The sequence below is a fragment of the Cololabis saira genome, chromosome 17 (genome assembly GCF_033807715.1).
Source record: "Cololabis saira isolate AMF1-May2022 chromosome 17, fColSai1.1, whole genome shotgun sequence".
Classification (NCBI taxonomy): domain Eukaryota; kingdom Metazoa; phylum Chordata; class Actinopteri; order Beloniformes; family Belonidae; genus Cololabis; species Cololabis saira.
In genome coordinates, this window is record NC_084603.1 from 4,385,007 (window position 1) to 4,404,109 (window position 19,103).

A 19,103-nucleotide genomic window follows, 5' to 3' on the forward strand; every position below is an offset into this window, starting at 1 on the left:
TAGTTGAATTATTGAAATAAATTAACTTTTACACCATATTCTAGTTGAATTATTGAAATAAATTAACTTTTACACCATATTCTAGTTGAATTATTGAAATAAATGAACTTTTACACCATATTCTTCACCTGTATGTATATTATACATCCGGGCTGATATGGACATACGTAGCATAGGAGGTTATTTCAGTTGCTAGTATGGTTGTCTGTCTGTACAGTCATGCAAGTTCAATGCTATTAAAGCACTTTAAACTTTAAATCAAAGCATTTAGTTTTTTTCATATAAAATAAACACATAAAATAAAATAAACACATTTTTATGTGTTTTAAGTTTAGAAGTTTTGGGGTTTTTTTTTTTTGGCTCCTGCGCTGCTGAAATCAGGGCGTCCCTTATTTCTATTTCTGAAAGGTGGCAACCCTAATGTACACACACTATAAACAAGAGTGAATGGGAGGATAAAAAATGTACATGGATGGGTGGGGGGATATTGCACTTAAATGGATGGAAGAATAATATTGCCCTTGAAAGGATGGGAGTATTGCACATAGATATTAAGATATATTAATGTTTTCACCAAATTAAAATCACATCCCCCCTCCTTACAGCTAGAGGTCATACAGAGAACCAACGATGCGACGTGAGCTACTAGGTCAGGCCCAGGTTACTATTAGGTCACAACAGTTTTAATGCTTCACAGCGCCTGCAATTTACCGTTTAACCACTAGATGGAGACAAATATCTCTTTGGGCCTCGCTGCTCAAGGGGAGAACCTTTGCCGTAGGGGCCAAGTTAGATAGTCAGTGGGTGCAAGTTAGGTCCGGGACTCACTTTTAATTCATAAATATAACGCTTTCAAACAGACCGACTAACTCCGAGCGGAACAATCATTAGAGTCTTTTTTTTTTAAACTGAAAAAAATCACTTGTGAGTAATTGTGCGTGACAGATGCTGATTTTCAGGATATTACACAGCAGATGGGCGGAGAGCCGAAGACATTTCCCACTGACTTCCAGCACACGATGACAGAATCCGTCCGACAGAGCAACATGTTACACAGGGGATATTTAGTATGGATTTTCTTGTCTTCATGGGGTAGGTGTGGGTCTTTCTTTCTTTCTTTCTTTCTTTCTTTCTTTCTTTCTTTCTTTCTTTCTTTCTTTCTTTCTTTCTTTCTTTCTTTCTTTCTTTCTTTCTTTCTTTCTTTCTTTCTTTCTTTCTTTCTTATTAACTATCCATAATGCTTGCAGGAATAATTGCAGCCAATGTGAGGACTCTCCCTCATGTAATAAAGTACCAAACAGCGATACCTCAGAGGCTGAAGGATTTGTCTCTTAACAAGGACACTGGTGCACACAAGGTAACGCACGCTTCACTGGTTTTAAAATCACATTTTAAATGTTTCTAACCTTTAAAGACTGCTTTGAAAGCATCCTCTGCTGTTCTTTTGTGCGTGAATAGAAATATCCTGATGTACTCCAATATTCTGTGAGTATTGCAGGGAAAAACTACACTCTACATCTGGAAAAGAACAAGTGAGAAGACTTCAATTTTCTTTATCTACCGAGTGTTTTGTACTTTTCTTCTTAATCAATACCACTTATTTATACGAATTTCTACCTTTTCAGGGATCTTGTTGGGAAAAACTTTACTGTGACATTCTACTCTGATCAAGGCACTGAAGTGTCAACTACAGACTCTGAGGTATGTAGTTTTTCATTCTTTCCTTTTATTTCAACTGAGTCTGACAGGAAGATATGTCTATATAATTATGACAGCAAGGTTAACATGATAACTAAGCTACCCTTTTACTTACTAACTTCATTCATGTAAGACACGGTAGTAGTTATATTATGTGTAAGCTTGACTGGGCGAGGACAGGATATTCTGCCATCTCCCCACCCAGTTTCAGTGGTTTTGTGATTAGTGACTTGTTAAAACACTGTCATTGCTATTCCCTTCTTGTAATTTTATGCACATCCTAGCACAAGATCAAAGTCAAGATATGTAACTGTTGATATAGGAATCAGGGCTAAAATTTGACCCAAATTGACTTATCACTGTGACTTTTATGATGGCACTGCCATATGAATATTGCCAAAGTTCTGACGACAGAAACATATCTTTCTCAACCTCAAAGTTCCCTTTTGATGACAAGTGACACAGAAGAATACTTATTTGGAAAAGGCCTTGAGACATATCTTATGACTAAGAGGCATACTAAATTTCATGTGTAATTGGACCACACAACCAAATATGTCCATTGATTTTTTCAAAAATGATCATTTTTTCAGGTTCAATGCTACTACCATGGACATGTTGTTGGAGTGGAGGAGTCTTCTGTCAGTGTTGGATTGTGCTCAGGAATAAAGTGAGTAAAGTTGCAGTAACCTTACTTTTATAAAACTTACATCAAATGACAAATGTTTTCCTAAAACAAAAAAAATATGTTTAGTTCAGCTTTGGCCATTTATATTTGCTCTGAAGTTCTTGCTGTGCTCTGCAGGGGGTTTGTAACCATTTATGACCAGGTGTACCTCATTGAACCACTGGCCACTGGGCAACCAGGACAGCAGGATGGCAGACAAAGTGTTGAAGCTCCCAGTGATGAGGGTCTTCATGCCGTTTACCACTACCGACACCTGAGGAAGAAGAGGAGCTCCTGCTCTCATGGAAACACCACCAATTTCTATGATCATGGAGCTCGTTTTTCTGGACTATTCCGTCTTGGCAGTCTGGTAAAGACAGCATGGACATATTATTTTGACTCTTGGGGATATTTTATGGTGCAGTTTAACATTCAGCCACAAAAAAAAAACAACATAAAAAGCATATGCAGAAAAGAAAATTATAATTAATGATGGATTCAATTGCTTTCAATCCCAAATTCTGTATCAGTAGGTTTGTATTTTCATCAAATTGTATCAATTTCCCAGAAAATTTTACAAAAGATAAAATGACAATCAATATATATATATATATATGTATATATATATATATATATATATATATATATATATATATATATATATATATATATATATATATATATATATATATATATATATATATATATATATATATATATATATATATATATATATATTTATATATGGATGTGTTTAAATTTTGTTAGATACATTTGGACAAAATGATAATTGGATTAAACAAATTTAAGAATATGGGCATAAATACATTATACCATAGATAGAAATAAACCTATCACCTTCAAGGTGATTCATAACGATTTAAAAACTCAAGAACCTTGGTTGCTTTTTGTCTCTGTCAGATTGGTTGTCTGAGCCCTCATAACAATAAGTGTGAGGTCTTTTCACCTCAGTCCCAGAGGCTGCTTTATTTTATTAACCATCTATGTATACGTTCTGTCATGATGCAATAATAAAGTAAGAGAGGGGATTTCATCATCTGCTGTGTATGCTCATTGAAATGTGGTTCTTATTGAAACAATTTGGCACTCTTCTGCCTAAAAAAGTACAGAGTAAAAAAGCTTGATCGCTACATGAATCTCATAAACTCATACATGAAGCTCATACATTGCATTTACAAAAATTATTATTGCTGTTAACATCCTCCTCTTGTGATTCCCAGAAAAGCAGTGCCCAGATCAAAGACTACCCAAGAAGAGCCAGGACAGTGGAGCTGGTTGTGGTCGTGGACAACAAAGAGGTTTGATTCCCCTTTTTCCTTTGTCTCAGTGTGTGGGTGCAGCCTGTGAGAGATACTTGATAGTAACACAATGGAACGAGTGATTATTGTCTAAGTGTAAGATGCTATTGATTGTATTACTAATTTAACTAATTTTGTAATTCATTATTTCTTCTAGTACAATAAATTTGGCCGTGTGGCGACCATAAAATCCAGAGTGCTTGAAACAGCAAACCACGTGGATAAGGTATGTTTTTTGGTCATGGAAGGGTTTGAATTTGTAAGGTTTTTATCTGGCGCTGACTTCAACGTGCACAGTGAATGCAACAGGAAGGAAAAATCTCTGTAAATTCACACCTAAGATCACAGTATTCATACCTGAACTTTAAAGCAAAGACTGCAAGTAGTTCTTGCGGTAACTTCCTGTCAGTTCCTGGCAATAACAGTTTTTTTTTCAAGAAACTCACATATACACACATATACACACATACTCACATTATCCACACTGGTTTTAGTTTCTTCTTATAATGTAGTTATTGTATGCTCTGCTCTGTCACAGCTGTATCGCCCTGTGGGTATCCGTGTAATGCTGGTACATCTAGTTATCTGGTCAGACAAAGATCAGATAGTGGTCAGCACCAACCCTGAGGTCACCCTTGGTCGCTTCCTTGAATGGCGTCGACAGTACCCGCTGTCAAGGATCAAACATGACAATGCACAGTTCATCACGTAAGAGATGCTTCCTGCTGTTTTAACTGACCAGCAGAAGGACAAACAGATGTTTAATTAAACCCTCACAGCAGAAGCCTTAAAACTTACCTTTTCTTCATTCAGAGGTGTGAATTTTGACGGCGAAACTGTCGGCTTAGCGAACATCAATTCCATGTGCACTTCTAACTCTGGAGCTGTCAATGAGGTGGAACAATTTTTTTATTTACAAATTCAAAACAGGTAAAAAGGTATTGAATTAGAAACATGTAAAATTAACTGTACTTATACTTGTCTCCTTAGGACCATAACATCAACCCAATAGGAGTGGCCTCTACTATTGCACATGAGATGGGTCACAACTTGGGCTTGTCTCATGATACTCAAAACTGTGACTGTGGCTCTGGCACATCACAAAGTGGCTGCATCATGGCTGACAGGGTTGGGTAAGCTAATTTTCCCACAACAATAAAACTCCCTCATGTTTTCAAACCCAAAAATAATGTGAGATGTTCTTGCTCTCTTGTAGCTTTGTTTATCCCAAGGAGTTCAGCAGCTGCAGTCGGCAGCAGCTCAGCAGATTTTTGGAGGAGGTCAATCCTTCCTGTCTGCTGGATACTCCCTCCACCAATCGTATCTATGGGGGGCCAGTTTGTGGAAATGCTTTCTTGGAGCCTGGAGAGGAGTGTGACTGTGGCACTGTGGAGGTTTGTGCACGAGGCAGTGAATAAATACACATTCAAAATGGCATAATCAAAGTACACAAAGGAAACTGATTTGGAATATTTTGATTTATAGGAATGCAAAAACCCCTGCTGCAATGCCACCACCTGCAAGCTGAATGCAGGAGCTGAGTGTGCAGAAGGAGAATGCTGCTACAACTGCAAAGTAAGTATTATTTATTGTGTCAGCTGCTCGTGAGTTGAATGAAGTCCCATAGATGTTAATTATCTTATATATCTAGACCAGGGGTCGGCAACCCGCGGCACTAGAGCCGCATACGGCTCTTTAGCGCCGCCCTAGTAGCTCCTGTAGCTTTTTCAAAAATGTTTGACCTTTTTTTTCCTTTTTTTCTTCTTTTTTCCCCTTTTTTCTCTTTTTTCTTTTTTTTCTTCTTTTTTCTTCTTTTTTTTCTTTTTTTTCTTTTTTTTTTTTTTTTCTTCTTTTTTTCCTTTCCTCTTTTTTTCTTCCTTTTTCCTTTCCCTTTTAATCTCGAATTTTCGACTTTTTTCTTGAAATTTCGACTTTTTTCCCGACATTTCGACTTTTTTCTCAACATTTCGAATTTTTTCTCGAAATTTCAACTTTTTTCCCGACATTTCGACTTTTTTCTCAACATTTCGACTTTTTTCTCGAAATTTTGACTTTTTTCTCGACATTTCCACTTTTTTCTCGAAGTGCATAATGAAAAGAAAATCTTGCTCCTCTAAAATATTATTTTTATTTTTCTCCTGCTCTAATACTCTTCCATAGATTTGCGTAAAAAAAAGAGTCATGTGGAAAGACATTAGCAGCTACATTTGCAGCCGAGGACCCAGTTCTAACTAATATAGAAACGTGCAGCATGTGTTGCCTTCATTCTAAGGCTGATACAAGACTCTTCATTTTTTGCGGCTCCAGACATATTTGTTTTTTGTGTTTTTGGTCCAATATGGCTCTTTCAACATTTTGGGTTGCCGACCCCTGATCTAGACACAGTTTGAGTGGTCCATCTGACTGGTTTTGTGTGAATGGATTTATTTCAGTAGTAGGTGCAGCGTCATCTGTTTTTTTCTCCTCTCTGAAGTTGAAACCGACAGGCAGGATCTGCCGACAAAAGGCAGGAGATTGTGACCTGGCAGAATATTGCACCGGCCTTTCTGCAACCTGTCCGACTGACTCTTTCGCCCAAAACGGCTTGCCGTGCAACCGTGGAAGAGGATACTGCTACAGTGGGCAATGTCCATCACGACAAGAACACTGCCAGAAACTTTGGGGACCAGGTGAAATACCTAGAAGTGACTGTGATTTAAATGTGCTTGTACTCTCATTCATCAAGACTCACCATACCATTGTCTGTGTAATGACTGTCTTCAGATGCTGAAGTAGCTGCAGATGCTTGTTTCTTTCTACATGGTAACTGCAGGCGGACAAGGTCCAGCCAGAGATGTCTGTATGTATTCACAAATGCAATCTGGTGCCAATGATAGCACATAATATCAGGGCTTCACTGGTGGTTTTGGCATTAACCACTTATTGGTGCTGTTTGGTTTCAGAGAGCAGTCTTGTGGAAAGCTTTTCTGTACCGGTGGATGGGAGTTTCCAGTGACAGCCAGGAAGTCCTTTTACAATGTAGGAAATGGAGTAACATGCAATGAGGCAACCATGAACCCTGATGACAACTACCCATCAGATTTGGGAATGGTTCCTACTGGCACCAAGTGTGGCAACAGTATGGTAAGAAAATTGTTTCTAAACAGATGACATGAGCAAAAAACCCCATGTGCCAGACATAATCACAATGCCTCTCCTATTAGGTGTGCTACAATCAACGATGTGAGGACATCAAAAACATTAAAGTGTATGGAACCAATGACTGCTCATCCAAATGCAGCAATCGTGGGGTAAGAACTTAAGTTGAAGTGTTAACGTGTCAGCATATTAGGGCTGGGCGATATGGACCAAAAGTCATATCTCGATATTTTCTAGCTAAATGGCGATACTCGATATATATCGATATTTTTTCTGTGACATAATTGGGGTTTCCCCCAAAGCATTATAGCATAGCATCTCTGTTAGCTTCATTTTTTTCTGAGGCAAACCCTTAAAAAAACAGTCAGTTTTAATACAAAGCCTCGTGCCAAATGTCACACAGGTTCCTTTATTAACAGAGGTCTGCACAATATCAAAATGTATAAAACAAATGAAATAAAAATAAACTGCCTGCATATATAGAATAAAAATGCTTCTTTAATAGAATAAAACAAATATCACTTTCCTGCATAACAATTAAATTAAAATACACACTGTGCAATTAATACAATGTAGACAGTAACAGGCAGACTTTTCCACTGAGGTTGACAGTTGTGCAAATAACAAAACATTTGTGCAAATCTCAAATAAAACATTCAAGTCAATTTGTCACAAAATAAGCTATATCAAAATCATAAAAAAAAATATAAATATATATATATATTTTTTTTTAAATCGATATAAACGATATTGTCTCGTACCATATCGTGTTTGAAAATATATCGATATATATTAAAATCTCAATATATCGCCCAGCCCTACAGCCTATAGGAGTGCTGTAGAGGCAGGACAACACAACTAACTATGCGGTCTCTAGGTGTGCAACCATGAGGGCAAGTGCCACTGCGATCCTGGATGGGCTCCACCTTTCTGTGATGTGCTGCAATCAGAGCTGACTGAAGGTATTGTATTTCTCAAGTTTGTCTAACCCAGGGGTCGGCAACCCGCGGCTCTAGAGCCGCATGCGGCTCTTTAGCCCCGCCCTAGTGGCTCCTGGAGCTTTTTCAAAAATGTTTCACCTTTTTTTCCTTTTTTTCCCCTTTTTCTTCCTTTTTTTTCTCTTTCTTTCTCTTTCTTTTCTCTTTTTTTCTCTTTTTTTTCCTTTTTTTCTTTCTTTTCTTGTTTTTTTGCTTTTTTCTTCTTTTTTTCTTCCTTTTTTCTCTTTCTTTGTCTTTATTTTCTCTTTTTTCTCCTTTTTCTCTTTTTTCCTTTTTTCTTTCTTTTCTTGTTTTTTTTTCTTTTTTCTTTCCTTTTTTTCCTCTTTTTTTTCTTCCTTTTTCCTTTCCTTTTTAATCTCGACATTTCTGCTTTTTTCTCGACATTTCGACTTTTTTCTCAACATTTCGACTTTTTTCTCAACATTTTGACTTTTTTCTCAACATTTGAACTTTTTTCTCGAGATTGTACTACAACATTAATCTCAACATTTTGACTTTTTTCTCTAAATATTGACTTTTTTTTTCTACATTTCTCCTTTCACCATTTGTCTTCATTCTAAGGTTTATACAAGACCTTTCATTTTTTGCGGCTCCAGACATATTCGTTTTTTGTGTTTTTGGTCCAATATGGCTCTTTCAACATTTTGGGTTGCCGACCCCTGGTCTAACCTGACAGATGGTTTCTTTTATCGTGCTTGGCCTGTTTAAGACCATGACTTTCGTAATAATTTGCTTTTCAACAAGATTTAATACTTCTCATAGACTCTAAAACAACTGTTGTCTGTTCTGATGAGCACAAACAAACACTGATTTAGTGGAATTTCCCCGTTAGCCTGTACAAATGAAGTAATGACGTTACAGTGAATTTTGTTCGCTGAACAAGTGATTTTATGTTGTTGCTCATCCTTGAGCTATAGATGTACCCTGACAAGATCTGCTGTGTGTTTTTGTGTGTAGAGCAAGGCCTGGTTGTGCTGATCGTGTCGCTGGTGGTCGGTGCACTTCTGCTGCTGGTCCTGATTATTGGGTGTCTAATGTGCAAAAGAAGACAACCTAAGAAGAGGTTAAGATTCTTTTTTTGGTCTTCTTTTCAGTTTTGATTAAATCACAACATACCGTAAGAATGTGAAAGAACCATATTATCTTTAGCGTCTTTAATTTTGGGTCCTGTGTGCATTTTCTTCAACTTTTTCTTACCAGAGGCCGAACCCCCTCAGGACAATCAAACCCATTGTTTCAGCCCAGCAGTGCACAGAGCAGCCCTCGTCTCGGGTCTGCACACATTAGCCAGCCTACATTTCTGGAGTCGTCAGCCACTCAAGCCTGTAGACCCCTGTTTCCTGCTGCTATCAAACCAGGGACTGGTGAGCTGAAACCATGCAGAGCAGCCCCAGGGGTAAGCCTCAGTTTTAGACTATCATCAAGTCTACATGAGACATATTTCCATTTATATCTGCAATTCAAAGCTTTGTGAACTGTCCCTGAGTCACACAGTGACGCCCAATGAGCAACTCTTAATCATAAACAGAACACTATTAAACTTAAGCTGCAAAACCCACTGAGGATTTAATCTTGAAAAAGAATAATGAAGAATTTGCTTTTTATTCTTCATGGTTTCTCTCTTTACAGCCACCCAAGAAAACTCCAGCAGTTCCTCAGTCAGCAAAGGTTTACCGGGTAAGTTTCTACTTTGTCTTTATCTAAATGTAACTTCATATGCATCTCTTACATTTCAACCACTAAATAAATATTTTTATTCATGCAGCCACCAGCCTTTTCCAAGACGCCAGTTTATACTGAGGTAAATTGGTACAATGATTTAAGCAACATGTCTTATTTTATTCTATTTTCTGTTAAACAACTCCAGTTGCTTGATCATCAAAATTATTGATTACTTATTAGAATTTTTGATCTTTTGTTTTGATAGTCAAAACCATCACCTCCATCTAGACCTCTTCCACCCCTCGCAACAAAACCAGTAAGTGATATTACAAGGCACTTAGACCTGATGTTGGGATTCACACAGAGGTGTCAAAATTATTCACATTCATTACTCAGGTAGAAGTATAGATACTAAAGTTTAAAAATGCTCCTGTAGAAGTTGAAGTATCAACTCAAGCTTTTTACTCATGTAAAAGTATAAAAGTACTGGTTTCAAAACTACTTAAAGTATAAAAGTAAAAGTAATGTAAGGGGGGGGAAAGCCATTGAAAATGAATGCATCTTAGTATAATGCAAATATATTAAAAAAAACACGTGTAATATTGAGCATTAACATGTGTTTCAGAGAGCAGCAGATATGATGACTAGTTGCCTATAAGTATTGTAATGGTGCAAAAAGTCAAACTTCATGTTCATGTTATCATTTATCCTAACCTTTATTGGAATGTACATCCAAGTTTAGTTGCAGGAATCTGAGGGAACGGATGTAAGAACAGAACTGGACAAGAACATCATTCATTTTGCCACAACCACAACCAAATTCACTCTATCCGGATGGCGCAATTTAACTGGATAGTTTTTTTTTAAAGGCCGAAATGAAATAGAGTAACAAGGCTGTTTTTAAAATGTAAGGAGTAAAAAGTACAGATAATTACGTGAAAATGTAAGGAGTAAAAGTAAAAAGTCGTCTGAAAAATAATTACTCCAGTGAAGTATAGATAACCAAAATTTCTACTTAAGTAAGGTAACGAAGTATTTGTACTTTGTTACTTGACACCTCTGGATTCACACAGTTGGCGGCCCTTGCCTTTGCTGCTTGTTTAAAAATGAATGTCTTTTTTCTAAGATCACGAAGCCAAAGCCTCCTGTGCCTCCAGTGAAGACAAAGCCTTCTGCAGTCCTGCCTTCCCTGCCACGCACTCAGTTGGTACGTATTCACACAGCGACAGACAGAGTGAACTGGACTTTCCAACAGTTGCCATAGCTGCAACTGGCATTCAGACATTCCTACATCCCGAATAAAGGCATTCACGTTTATAAAGACATCTGTGGTTTTTGGCATATCCCCAACATAGCAGTTTCATGAACAAGCAGTGGCTCACTCTTGGTCACAATAAGCTTCTCCTGACCAAAGAGCCAAGACTCTGACACAGTTAAATAAACATAAGGTCAACTGTGGGGAAGTGAACCACCAGTTCATCCAAAGTACGTGTTCTGACGTTGTTTTTTCTTTGTTCTTTCAATACAGCCTGGAGGGAGAACTGCCTTGATGCCCCCCAGCAAGCCAAGATAACAGAGTAGTTCACCCTGGTAGATCATAATGTTTTTGTCTCATCTTGAAGGATGATGAAGACGTGCACAGCAGCTACTCATCTGTTCCAAAATGAAAGTATGATCCACTGAAGGATCAGGAACATGAAACGATAGAGCTTTTCTATCAATTAGAGTTCCTCTGTGGACTACCTGTGTCTGTGTCCTGCTAATGCCTTCAGCATGGTGATGCAAACCTGAAGCCATCTTTGACTGAGTCAATTTGAGTTCTTTATGATTATCAATTGATTCTTCTACCGTGATTTTCTATTTTATCTTCAAGGGAAATGTATTTCACTGTGTTGATTCAGGGATTTTTATGATGCAGCTGCACTACCAATGTTTCTGTTTACATGTCCACCAGTGTCCTAGTTCTAACTGGATATTTTTAAGTATCCTGGTTGTATGCTGCACAGAAACTAGGACAAGAGCATATCCTGACTTTTTTTGTCCTGATTGTTACTTAGAGTATTCAAACAACCTGAATACATATGTGTGAGAAAAAGATAATGGTGAAACTCAAAACCAAGATAATAATGAGAATGTAAACACACTCATTGCTGCAACTTATTATCAGTTACTGTTCTCTGATCTTATTTTGGTACTGTCTTAAAGAAAATAATATAAATGGATTTTAAAATGTCTCTTAAACACAGATCAGATTAGAAAACAATCTTTCTTTGGGATGCATAAACTCTTGACTCTTTGCTTGAGACACCCAGCGTAAAAGAGACATAAACCAGCCAGTGTGTAGATGATGTCGGAGGTTGTTCTATCTCTCAAGCTGAACATCAAACAGATGTTTTGTGAAATGTTGTCTGATTCATCATTTTGCTCCTGTTTGTGGTCAAATAGCAAAACAGTATTATTTTCTGTTACATATAGCCCAATGAGGTTGTATTTTATTGTTTCTTCTATGCCACATTCATGTGTCTCCTATATGGTCATTTTGTCTTTTTTTAAGTATTCTGTATGTCCTTTAAGCAACCATTGAGATATGGTCACTCAAGTGTCTATTTATTTTTTGTTTGTTTTCTCAGTTTGGGTTTATGTTTCTTTAGAACCATCTTGTGTCTTTGGGTAATTTTAATTGCTTAATTGTTAGTTATGTGTCTTTTTGTGATTATTTTTTGTCTCCTCTGTATCTCATTTTGGTTGTTTTGGATCATTACAGAAGCCCAGTAGTTTCCTGGGCCTTTTTTCCATTCAGTAATCTATCCACAGCGTTGACATGGGCACTTTATATATTTTCTAAAATCGACAATGGACAACTTTTCTTTTTCTTGAACTTTTGTACTAACCCATGTACGCTTGAATGACTACATGTACCAGACATTTTGATTGTAAATCTGTATTAATCATGCCATAATGGGAGAGTTCTGCCTTAAGTGTTCTTAAATTGTAATGTTTAAAATATTATTGAGATTTTTTTTCTTTGTTTGTAAATCCAGCTTGAAATAAACGTGAATTGTTTAATATTCGTTGTCTCCCTCTTTACATCTGCACATTGGTTGCCATTGTTCATCAACGGTCGCCTAGCAACGAACCAAACAACACGTGGTCGAGAGAGGACATGTAAATGTTCGCGTTTTTATAAACTCTTCAGAAGCAGACTATTATTTCCAGACGAATGGATCGAGAACCCAACGATGACGAACTGCAGGATCTGTTCGCATGGATAGACCAAATACCTCTGTCCAGGCCCAAAAGAAACATTTCCAGAGACTTCAGCGATGGAGGTAGCGCATCTCTAAAGGGTGATTTATAGTTCCGCGTTACACCAACGCAGAGCATACGCCGTACCCTACGGCGTAGGCTCTGCGTCGATTTAACGCAGAACCACAATTCAGGCTTAAAGCTTGAAGCGTTTGTTTATGCTTGCAGTCCACAGGGAGCTCCTAACCACACAAGCCACAGGAGTAATGTGATCTGGCTTACTTTGCTACTAGATACTTTGCACGCATCTCTCCATTTGCAATAATCCTATTTAAATGTTTACTTCGTTTATCGACTCAAATGTCCGTCTGTTTACTTATTTACTTATTTCCCTGCTGGACCTCCGCAGTGATGGCTGCCGAGGTGGTCAAACATTTCTTCCCAAAGCTTGTTGACCTGCACAACTATAACCCTGCAAACTCCACACAGCAGAAGATTGGTAACTGGACCCTCCTCGACAGGCAAGACACCAGTAATCTGTTATTGTTGATGATTTTTCTTAAAAATACTGTGGTTACTTGAAGGGAAAATGAATAATAGTTCTAGATCATAAAACAGATCATTTTTTTCCACAAGAGTGAACATAATATAGCTCTATTAGAGCGTATAAAATGCAATTATAATAAAACATAACACCTCTGAAGTCTGCAAGGTAATTGCAAAGGATTTTGAATCCCCACATACAACCCTTCACAGTATGATGAAGAATTATCACAGTCATTAAATGGTTATTTAAAGGGTTACAAGAATACTATGCCTGAATTAAATCTGATGACAGTACTATGTGAACTTTGATGCTGATTGTGAAAATGAGCAAATAAATTAAATCATATATGAATTCAGCCAGTCCATGCCCTTTATTGAACCATGTTGGACTCAGTGGTTGAAAGCCAAAGAGTCAAAAAGCCCAAAAATTAAAATACCAAACATGGTGGAGGTTATATTATGTGGGAACTGCTTTGTTGCCCCTTGCCCAGCATCAAATTAATTATCTATCATCCATCCATCCATCCATCCATCCATCCATCCATCCATCCATCCATCCATCCATCCATCCATCCATCCATCCATCCATCCATCCATCCATCCATCCTGCTGATACACAGAAACTACACTTGGGTGCGACTAATTTCACAAGGGCTTCAAATAAAATGAATGGCCTGTTGCCCGTGGTTTATATTTTAGTTAAAAATGTCAGTTCATTTCTCCAGGGTGCATTTTTAATTTCTAGTATGTCATCATGACTAAAATTTGTTTTTTTTGACTTTTAGTTCAGTGGTACTTGACATTTTAGATGAAATCTTATACGAGTATAAATTATAAAAACTGAATATTATTTTGGCATTTGCATCTATTCTTGTAAATATTCTGAATTATGCACTTCACATTAATTCTGAAGGCTGTGAAAATGCAACAACTACGACCAAAAAAAGTTACTCAGCAACTATAAAAAAACATTTAAAAAAAATACAATTCTAAATATTTGACTTGAGAACATTCTTCCACAAACACATTCTCCACACAAGGTTACCTCCCTTGTTATTGTCTGCTGGTAGAAACGGTAGGCATTACTTAACATTCATGCTTTTCAGTATAGGTTTGCTGCTAACACTAAGTCACCTTTGCTTCGCCTGATATTGAACGTACTTCATCGTACTGTGTATCCACACATCTTCACCTTTGACACTTGTATGGAACAAAAGCAGTTACAGATTGATGGAACTACACTGTAAACATAACAGTTTCTTTGAATTCATCAGTGACTACGTTTACATGCACTCAATAACCCTTTTAAAACCCGAATATTGGCAATAACCCGAATTTGCACGGCCATGTAAACACTTTAAATAACCCGAATTTGCTCATATTCCGGTTTTTAAAAACCCGAATATTACCCCTGGGTTACTCCTTTTAAAACCCGAATATTCAGTCATATAAACGCCAAATGGAATATCCCGACCAAACGGAACAGGAATTTGTTTTCTGCGCATGCTCTGTTCGCAAGGAATCCTGGTCTTTTGAGTCCAGGAAGTTCTTCTAACCAGCCTTTCTCGACTGGGGTGTCGCGGCACCCTGGTGTGTCGTCAAAAAATGACCAATTCTGAGATTTCATATATAAATACCGTATTTTCGCAACCATTCGGCGTGCTGTGTGGAAAGGCATACCCTCATTTTTGTGTGTCATTTGTGTATTTTAAACACACACACAGTGCACCGCCGTCTACACACTAACACACATGCGCCGCGGAACACACACACAAGCACGCAAGTGTGCGTATTTAAAACATAGAGCGGGAGCAAAACTTATTTTGATTTACTTTATTTCAGTTTTTACATTAATCAAACCCATCGAAGTCTCATCCTCTGTGTCTGCATTAAAGAGCTCCGCTAAATCAGCTGTGCCAATCCGGATTCCTCGCTGTCAGAGTCTCTTTCCGTGCCGCGCTGAGCCTCGGAATGCTGGCTTTTGCAAAAGCTCGCAAAATAGTCCCAGCAGACACCTTAGCCCACGGATCAACAATCTATCTGCAAACTGTGGCGTAACTTGCCAGGCGCTGCTTTCCACTCTTGGAGAAACTGTGTTCTCCCTCAGTCATCCATCTCTCCCACGCCGCTGCAGCCTTAAGGCTGATTTATGGTCCCGCGTTAAACCGACGCAGAGCCTACGCCGTAGGTTACGTAAACTCTGGCGTAGTCTCTGCGTCGGTTTATCGCGGAACCATAAAAGGCTTCACTTTGAACGGCCGGTTCACACCGACGTCCAGCGGTTGGAGTTCCTTCGTCAGACCTCCCGGAATAACAGCAAGCACAGCGTTCATATTTTTCACTTCTTTTTTTACACTGTCTGTGTGAGATGGGTGCGCATAGAGTCACAGATCAGCAGCGATGGTGATATGTGGAAAAAACCACCGGGTCCCCGCAAACATACACCTGCCTCAGCCACTCATTTTGGCATTTGTGGACGGTAGCAAGTACCGGGATAGCGAGATTTACATGAAGTTGAGAGAAAAGTTGTGCGAAGCAGCATTTGTTTTGAATTTGGATACAGGAAGAAGAAGCGGAAATGACGTTAATTGCGTCATCACGTTCTCCGCGCGTCGCTGGTTTGATCAGATATCCCGAATGATTAATTACCATGTAAACAGGGATAACCCTGTTTGCTCACGCATGTAAACTGAATATTCCGAATGTTTCAGTAACCGGAATATTAGTAATAACCCGAATTTTGACTGCATGTAAACGTAGTCAATAACTCACAGTAGCTGCTTTTTTCACTGTTAAGACAATTAGAAACATATGTTGTTGTCATTTTTTTGTTGTTGTTCCTTTTCTTCTGTATGACTAGGAAAGTGTTTTCCAAGCTGGATTTTCATGTGCCCGAGGAGACAGTAAAGAGGATTGTACTGAGCACTGCTGGTGCAATAGTGCCTGTACTGAGTGCCCTCAGAGGGAAGATAGTCAAGAAACTGGAGAGCACGATGACCAATACACAAGTGTGTACTTAGACATATTTATAGAGTACCACAAGTCACTATTAATTTAAGGGCAAATTATAAATGATAAATTACTGTGCTGTGGCTATTTTTATTTTAACCAGATGTCTCTTTTTATTTAGAATTTGAACTACTATGACACCAGGAACCAAGAGAAACATCACGCAGGTTGAGCTGTTATTCTGTTATTGTCCTTAGACATGCAATAAATCTACTTTATTTCTTCGTCAAGAAGCTATTTAAGGGAATTAATAAGTAGAAGACACTGTGTATTATGACTTACTTTGCATTATAGCATATCACAGGACAATGATGAAGATTTGACTATGAATCAGAAAACGTATACGTCACGTCAGATGTGACTGTGTATCCATGTCTGCATAAGATCAAATGGATTACAAGAACCAAAACTGCTGAATTAATATAAATGTTATGACTGTGTTTTTAGTTGTATATTATGCAGTATGCACACTTGTGTTAGTTTATTTTGTGAAAAATGTTAGCTGACAATACTAAACTTTGGATTTTTTTAGCACAGAAAGGGAAGTGGGTATAATTTTAGAGCTTTTCTAGTGATACTATATATGCTTTTAGCTGACAAATATGATTTTAGCATCGTCCAAATGACACAGATGGGTTTTTTTGGTGTCTCATAAAACTATATAATGATTGCAATCTGCTAATTCTGCCAATGCAGTGCTTTTTCTTTCATTTTTTTTTTCTTGCCTGGTCTGATCTGTGCCTTCCTAACAGCTTCAAGGAGACAGCACTGACTCAGACATACCTCTTTTTAAAAGCATCAGAGAGGACTGATTAGAAAATGTCAAAACCTTCAGGGTGTGAATTGATGATATGCATCTCTTCCTTTTCCTGTACTTCACTGAAACCAGCCTGTGACGCTGATCTCAGAGCAGCACCTCCTCTCTCTGCTCTTCCTCTTCCATTTGAACCCCGTCCACTATCAGTTACAGGGCTTAGGTCCTCTTATCACTTCCCAACATCCAGATGACCTTAATCAGAGGCCTAAACTCTGCACTGTTGACGTAAAGCCAGATTTTCTCTTTTTCTATTTTCTTATCTGACTTCCTTGTTTCCCTCACTTTCTCGTAGTCACTGCCTGGCTGCTTCTAATCCATGTATCTTTACCTTAGTTGCACTCAGGAGATTTAGCAGAGGAATCTCTAGATTTTTAGATGCTATAAATATTTTTAGGCTGTAGTATTTTACTTCACATGCTATTTGAAGAAACAATTTGCTTTTGTTTTGATTTTTAAGAAATTCCTCAGAGTGAAGCAAAACGTCTGGCTCAACTAGCAGAAATTGGAAAAGAAGAGAACAGGATGACAAATATGTATGTATAACCAAAAAGTTTATTTGAGTTTAAATAAATTGACTGAACTGCCATTTTTTATACATCACTTATGCTTGATTTTCCTTTCAACTGTACAGGAGCCCACATCATGTAGTGACGTTTTATTCAGACATGCCCCCTACTTTCCAGCTAATGCTGCAGGAAAAAGAGCAAGCGGTCCTGGCTTTGCAGCAGACTGTGGAGGTACACACAAACACACTTTCTCACACACTCTGCTGACTGGTAGAATATGTGCAAACAAAGCTCTCCTCCATTTTTATGTCCTGTAGGGGAAGAGCTTTGTCATACACACTCACCACCTGTAACAGAGTTGCGTTAGCTTGTGTGTGTGTGGCTGATATGTATGTGTCACACGCTGTGTCAGCAGCGGTCAGTGAGTCAATATCAGCACAGCGGATGTGATGTGTTTTTCTTTTCCTTCTTTCCCCACATCTGCAAGGAAATAAAAAGGCAAGAATGATGATACATGCGTGCAACTTCCCCTTTTCTAAAGTGAATTCATTTAGTTTTTAAAGAAACATCTTCTTGTTTAACCTTTCAATTGCTTCCATGTGTGTAGATCCTTCAGATGAAAGTGAACAAGTTAGAGCATCTGTTGCACTTGAAGGACATGCGTATTGAAGATCTGACGCAGCACCTGGACCTGTACAAAGCAAAAGGCAATAAATCCTAATACACACACAAATGTACAGTACACCAAATATATGTAACCTATTTTCACACATAGTTTGGAGATGCCTTATCTTCTGAATAAAATGTGTTTTTCTGAAGAAAATCTCAGTCAACTCAATCTTGTCCCTCTCACCATTCATACCAGAAGTAAAAACATTTATATTGATGGTTGATGGTTCTTGGCAATATATTTTATACCGTTTGAAAGCCCCTTTATTTCCCTGTTAAATGGTGCCAGATTTTTAAGGAACATGCATTTGGGGGATGAGCAGCAGAGCTGAGGGTGCAGATTGTCACGATGAAAAATGTGCAAAATCTTCCTTGCCTATTCCAAACAGTTTATTTTGCCTTTGACTCTTGTTTGGTGTTTGGTGGATTGGATGAATGAAGTCTGAAGAAACAACACATATTGGCAATTTAAAAATTCATCCATTTGACAAACAGGAGCCGTGTGGAAGAACCACACACAGCCTGGCAGCTCGTGACCAGCCTGGTCACACACTGCTGTGCAATGGCATCCCATTCTTCAACCAGCATTTGTCCCAAGTCAGCCGGCGTGGTTGAGTTGGTCACTCTGGCATGAACAGCACGCCCAAGCCGATCCCATGATCCAACTGCTATAGACAGAGTCTGGGCTTATTTCTGAACATAACTTTCCTCCACATGTTCAGGTCCCAGTGCACGTGTTGCTGACACCAGCACAAACGGGCTTGACGGTTAAGGGCGATCATAGCCGGCCTCCTAGCCGCCCTGACACCAGAGATTAGCTGCATGTAG

General features: G+C 38.3%; 2 protein-coding genes across 2 annotated transcripts; both read left to right on the plus strand.

The window, feature by feature from the left end:
• Positions 1-862: 862 nt before the first annotated feature.
• On the plus strand, positions 863-11,558 carry adam8a (ADAM metallopeptidase domain 8a). The gene is made up of 25 exons (XM_061744737.1): positions 863-1,092; positions 1,248-1,357; positions 1,459-1,532; positions 1,626-1,701; positions 2,292-2,368; positions 2,504-2,735; positions 3,607-3,684; positions 3,842-3,910; positions 4,223-4,392; positions 4,498-4,579; positions 4,675-4,817; positions 4,901-5,078; positions 5,170-5,259; positions 6,158-6,353; positions 6,448-6,523; positions 6,627-6,807; positions 6,888-6,974; positions 7,700-7,784; positions 8,778-8,883; positions 9,021-9,216; positions 9,450-9,497; positions 9,586-9,621; positions 9,748-9,798; positions 10,609-10,689; positions 11,011-11,558. The coding sequence occupies exons 1-25, from the start codon at positions 975-977 to the stop codon at positions 11,053-11,055; spliced, it is 2,685 nt and encodes an 894-aa protein (XP_061600721.1). The 5' UTR covers positions 863-974; the 3' UTR covers positions 11,056-11,558.
• A 1,144-nt stretch (positions 11,559-12,702) lies between these two features.
• Positions 12,703-18,347, plus strand: spef1 (sperm flagellar 1). Its single transcript, XM_061745007.1, has 7 exons — positions 12,703-12,811; positions 13,138-13,249; positions 16,135-16,282; positions 16,405-16,450; positions 17,558-17,633; positions 17,732-17,837; positions 18,214-18,347. Exons 1-7 carry the CDS (start codon positions 12,703-12,705, stop codon positions 18,325-18,327), a joined length of 711 nt encoding a protein of 236 aa, XP_061600991.1. The 3' UTR covers positions 18,328-18,347.
• The last annotated feature ends 756 nt before the right edge of the window (positions 18,348-19,103 follow it).